The sequence below is a fragment of the Silene latifolia genome, chromosome X (genome assembly GCF_048544455.1).
Source record: "Silene latifolia isolate original U9 population chromosome X, ASM4854445v1, whole genome shotgun sequence".
NCBI lineage: Eukaryota > Viridiplantae > Streptophyta > Magnoliopsida > Caryophyllales > Caryophyllaceae > Silene > Silene latifolia.
This window is the reverse complement of record NC_133537.1, coordinates 339,330,812-339,336,506: the sequence shown is the minus strand read 5'-3', so window position 1 is coordinate 339,336,506 and position 5,695 is coordinate 339,330,812. Positions and strand designations below refer to the sequence as shown.

Genomic DNA, 5,695 nt, shown 5'->3' with positions numbered 1-5,695 from the left:
GTCCCGGAACTGGACGCACATTTTAGGGAGCATATCATCTTGAAGCATTTCAATATCCTTCTCTTTTTGAGCAAGGATAGCCTGCATGTCCCTGAGCACCTCCGCCTGCTTCTGGAACCGATCCTCCCACTCGTCCCTTTTGGCAACCACAGCGTCGTAGGCACCTTTATACCTGTCCCGCTCCTCCATCATCTTGGCCGTGGCGCCATCAGCATCCTCAACTTTGGCCCTCTCGGCCCTCAGCAGCTTCTCAGCTTCCTCCGCACGCTTCTCGGCAGCATGAAGATCCAGCTTAGCCTTCCCGGCTTCCCCCCTCGCAGCAGAGAGATCAAGCTTGAGCTTTGCAATCAGCGGCCCAGATTGGGCCGTGGCCTTTTCTTGCTCCATGATGAGGGAGGCGGCTAGACGGCTTCATCTCCCCAACCTCTTGTATATTTTCTCACCCTCCGCCACGAGCTCGGTGGGAGTAACCTTCTGGGGTGAGGAGTCCACAATGGCGTTTTTGTCACCCGCCTTCTCAATCGCCTTCTCAGGCTGCTTCTCTACTTGCCGTTCAGTGAGGACGGCGGCTGCCGACGATGGAACTACAAAAAAATTACACAGAGCATCCATGTCACCTTGCATTGACACGTCAGAAAGCCTGTCGTCAGGAATGTCCAACGAGCCGGCTAAATCCGAATCACAAGTTAAATCCGTACCAGTTCGAACCCTCTTAGTTGGAGGGCTGGTGGAAGCAGGCTCCTCCCCGGCAACGGTGGAAGCAGACGGTGGGTCTTTCCTCTTCTTCGGAGAAGGGACCTTAGCAACGGTCACCTCCCCCTCAGTAATGTTGATCACCTCCACATGACCCTTTTCGACCACTGGGGTCGAAGAGGGAGTTGCCATTGATACAGCCGCCGACTTGGACGCCGCCTTCTTTGTTCTCTTCGGCACGCCACCAAGAACCCGTGCTTGAGCCGTCTCCTGATCCAACGCCCTCGTCTGTTTGTCCATGAGTTCGTTAGGAGACAGTCGGCGATCAGTGTATCCAGCCGTAGGATGACGGATGAGAACCTTCCCGTCCTTATCAAGCCCCAGCCTCTCCAAGTCTTTCTCTGACAGATCCCGACCAAACCGATCTGCAAGGAATCAAACAAGAGTTACATGAAAGAAGTAAGAAAGCTCCAAACAGGAACATAACAAGCAAAGGTGGGCCTCACACCGACCCTACTCACCACGGTGAGGGCGGTATGAGGCCGACGCGGCATAGCGGCTCGTCTGAAGAATAATCTGAGTCGGGGGCGCCATCCCTCCTCGGATCAAAAAGCGCATTGCCCGCTTCTCATCCGCAGATAAGGGGACAAAAGAAGCGTCCATCTTAACCTTGCTACCCCGGAGACGTGTTTCTCATACTCTTCCGGGTCTCACACCGTAAGTAAACGGGGCTCAAAAAGACCGAGGCAACGGGTAGTCCTCCGGCACTTGGACGTACACCCATCGCTCTTGCCAGTCTTTGCAGGAAGTAAGCTTGTTTACGGAGACATATCCTGGCTCCGTATGCACGCTGTACCACCCCACCTTTCGGGCGAATGACGGCCGAAGACTATGAAGTCGGCGGAATAGGTTGACCGTAGGGACCTCCCCTTTAAAGAGACAGAGCCACACAAAGCCGATTATCGTCCTCATGGCCAACGGATGCAGTTGGGCCACGGCAAGATTCATAGCTTTGATGATGGCCATGACGTGTTCGTTCAAAGGAAACCGGAGCCCGTACTCCAAATGCCGGATGTACACGCCGATATGACCCAGGGAGGACAAAGAGACCGCTGACCCTCCCGGGAAAACAATTTTATACCCCTCACCAAGGAAGAAGTGATCTCCGAAAAGAGTTTCTCTGGAGCTGCTTGCGAATTTATTTGTCCAGACACGGTCGAGGCCAGTCGTGCAGGCCTCACCATGATCCGGAATAGTCATCCTCCCCCCTCACCACGATCCGGAGTAGTAATCCTCCCACCATCACCGGGAGCCCCCTCATCATCATCAGCATCATCCTCATCCTCCAACTCCTCCAGGAGGGGCAGATCAGCTACGGGAGAAGGAGACCTAGGGCCCCCAAACCTTAGCGGGATGGCCTCCAGTCCCTCCTCCTCATCAAGACGCGACGGGAACCCCGGCGCGCAGATACCAATCACCGGCATCGAAGACATGATTCACAACAAATTACTAGCAAGAAAAATAAAAAGTTTGCTTGTTTACCTTAAAGAAAAACACTCGCCGGATCAAATACTCCGAAGATTAAGAAGACGAAGACAACCCTTGAAAGTTTGGAGAGAGAAAGATTTTGGAGAAAATTTTCGAAAATAAAATGGAGGCCAAAATCACGGAATAACTGCCCTATTTATAGAGAAAAGCCCATGAAGAAAGACCAATCAGGGCACAGCCCATGAAGCGTCAACCAATCAGCGAACATACACGTGTCAGACATGCAACCGCGGGATGTCAATCGTTGCAACAGTTAAACGTCAGTCAATGCAACAGTGACCAAGCGTCTTCAACACGCCCATTCACATCTCCTCGACTGTTCATCTCCCTCAACAAATTCCTAGGTATCTAGTCTCCGCCGGCCACCCGATCAACCAAGCTAGGAAGCACCGGCCGGGGGCAATCAAAATCAACGACACTCTCAGCCCTGGTCTCGGCCAGCGTCATGTCCTTTTCCACATCGGATACCCTTTACGCATCCATGTGGAGGGGGGATATGGTGTACGATACGGCCTAACAAGAGCCACGCCGATGCACAAGAAGAAGCCGATACAGAAAATTTGTGAAAAATTACTTGCGCAGAATATACGCTCAAAAGTACATCGGAGCCCATACCACGGCATAGACTACGCTGGGGGCAAATTGATGGGGCATATTCTGCACCGCTGACCAAGTCAACATATTGAGCAAGGTCAAAGATATCCACAACAAGTCAACGACTTAGACAGTCTAGCCGATGCAACCCATCGGCCTGTCACCTGGGGTCTCGGCCTGACAACCAGCCAGCCGGGACACATACCTGCGTACTCACATCCAAGACCCTCGGCCGGCCTGCCATAGGTCCATCGGCCGAGGGTAGAACGGTCTTTCCACCTGATAGCCACTTGGCCACTTGGCCACTACGTGACAAAAGGTGAAAGCCTATAAATACTCCTCAACCTTCTTTGAGGAGAGGATCCCACAACTTAACCTAAATACACTATTCATCTGGTAATATCTCCCTTATCTCTCTACAATATATCTAGCCAAGTAACACAGCTTAATCCTTTAAGTTTACTGACTTGAGCGTCGGAGTGAGTACGCTTGGCACAAAGCCAAGCCCTCAGTTTGTTCATTGTTGCAGGAGAGGCCGAGAGGGACGATAGAAGCGAGAAGGGTTCAACCCGAGACATTATTCTACAAGCCACGGGTGGTAACGATACTTGCTCTGGAATTACACCCGGAACAGTATCCTTAAAAATAGTTTTTTGATAATTAATTACTTTTAAAAATCATTGTCATATAGGCAGGTGGAAAAGGATGCATCAACACACAATGTCCAGGTTTCGTACAAGTTGATACGAAAGTTCCTGTAGGCTATATTCCTACGAAATATTCTCAAATTCACGGCAAACAATGGACGTGGGACATAACCATCGAGAAGGTAATACTTCGTAACTAAAATTATCTGAACGAACACTTGTTTTCCAAAGCTAACAAAAGTTGACCCGACTAGATAAAACCCAAAATTTGGTGAATTGAGACCGACCTGACTCGTTGTTAAACCAATAATAATCTTATTTCTCATAACCCGAACTGACATGTCGCCTAATATTCACTGAATTTGATGGACGGCCTGATAATGAATTATCTTAGTTATTGAAAGAATATTATCGATATTCTTAGAATATTCGATAATATGGTATATACGTAATTGAAGGAATGTAAATATTTGAGAAGATTATTTTGTTATGCTGTTACCTTTCTTATAGGATTTTGCTTGGACTAGAAGATTGTCTTAGGTTGTATATATACGTAAATATGAATTAATAAGATCATTGAGCTTTTCACTCAACACAAAACTCTCTGTTTCATAATTTCACATGGTATCTCGAGCAGTTTTCGATCCAAATTTCTAAATGACTGGAAACGGTGAGAAATCTGACAATAATAAAAACAAAAATATGAAAAACATTCCCATGAGTTCACCATTATATCTTCATCCATCGGATAGTCCGAGTCTCTCACTTACACAAATTGTATTTAATGGAGAAAACTACGAATTGTGGTCAGACGCCGTCAGAAACGGTCTTGATGCCAAGAATAAATTGGACATAGTAGAGGGAACTTTCAAAAAACCGAGTGGTGATGAAGGAGAAGACAACCTCGAGTCGGTGGCTTGGAGACAATGCAACACCATGTTGAAAGCATGGCTACGGAATGTTATAGATCCGAAATTGCACGCAAGTATTGCGTTCATAGCACCTATAGCGGAAATATGGGCAGAATTGAAGGATCGCTACTCAGCCGGAAATGCTCCAAGAATTCACCAATTAAAAGGCGAATTAAACGAGTGTAAACAAGGGCGAGAGTCCGTCGTCGAATACTACACTCGTTTGAATGGGACGAGCTTGCTCACTATAACCGAGTTTCGAAGTGCACATGTGGAGCAGCCGCTTCATTAGCCAAAGAAAAGGAGGAGGAGAAGGTCCACCAATTTTTGATGGGACTTGATAGAACCCTGTATGGTAACCTTCGAACTCACTTACTGATGGAGGACCCAATTACCACACTCGCTAGAGCCTATGATTTGGTTCTAAGAGAGGAGAGACACACCACTGTGACACGAGCACAAGAAGAAAAAAATGAGGCGGCTATGGCTGTGAGAGGCTACGGACCAGGCAGAAGGAATCAAGGAGGTTTTTCAAAGGCAGAAACCAAGAAAGAAGAACCACCACGATGCAGCCACTGTGGAAAATACTACCACACAGAGGACACATGCTACGATAAACATGGGTATGAGACCATCAAAGCTCGTGGCAGGGGTAGAGGTCGCAGGGGAACCGGAGGAAGAGGAAGTTCAGCACAAGGAGGAGGACGCGTGATGAGCGTTCTCAGTCAGGTGGAGTTCGTGCAAATGCTGTAGGAACAAGTTCGTCGAATTCGAAAGATGCGGACACAAAAAATTCAAATATTCCTTTCACAGAGGAAGAAATAGCGCGACTTCGAACACTGTTGATGACGAGCCCAGAAGGTATTGAGAAATTAAAAGGTATGAAAACTGCAATTGTTAATGAATGGTTAATTGATAGTGGTTGTTCACACCACATGACGGGAATGCGTGAATGCTTGGCTAATGTTCGATCAGAAGGAGCTTCTTTGGTGTCTTTACCTGATGGACGACAAATCGAAGCAAGGGAACACGGGGAAATTATGCTCGAGAAGAATTTTGTGCTAAAAGATATGCTATTTGTGCCAACATTAACTTGCAATTTAATTTCCGTTCGACGATTACTAAAAGAAAACAATTGTATAATAACGTTTCATCCCGACTATTGTGTTATGCATGCAGGACCGATCTACGAGGACGGAGATTGGGAGGGGTGAACATCAAGATGGGGTTTACAACTTTCGAGAGGCAAAAGAAGAAAGCGTGGCAAAGACGGGTTTGAAGGAGGATGCTCGGTTGTGGCAT

At 47.8% G+C, this 5,695-nt stretch overlaps 1 protein-coding gene across 1 annotated transcript; it reads left to right on the top strand.

Moving 5' to 3' along the window:
* The first annotated feature begins 4,139 nt into the window (after positions 1-4,139).
* Positions 4,140-4,685, top strand: LOC141621022 (uncharacterized). The gene has a single exon (XM_074437746.1). The coding sequence runs from the start codon at positions 4,140-4,142 to the stop codon at positions 4,683-4,685; it is 546 nt and encodes a 181-aa protein (XP_074293847.1).
* Positions 4,686-5,695: the final 1,010 nt, after the last annotated feature.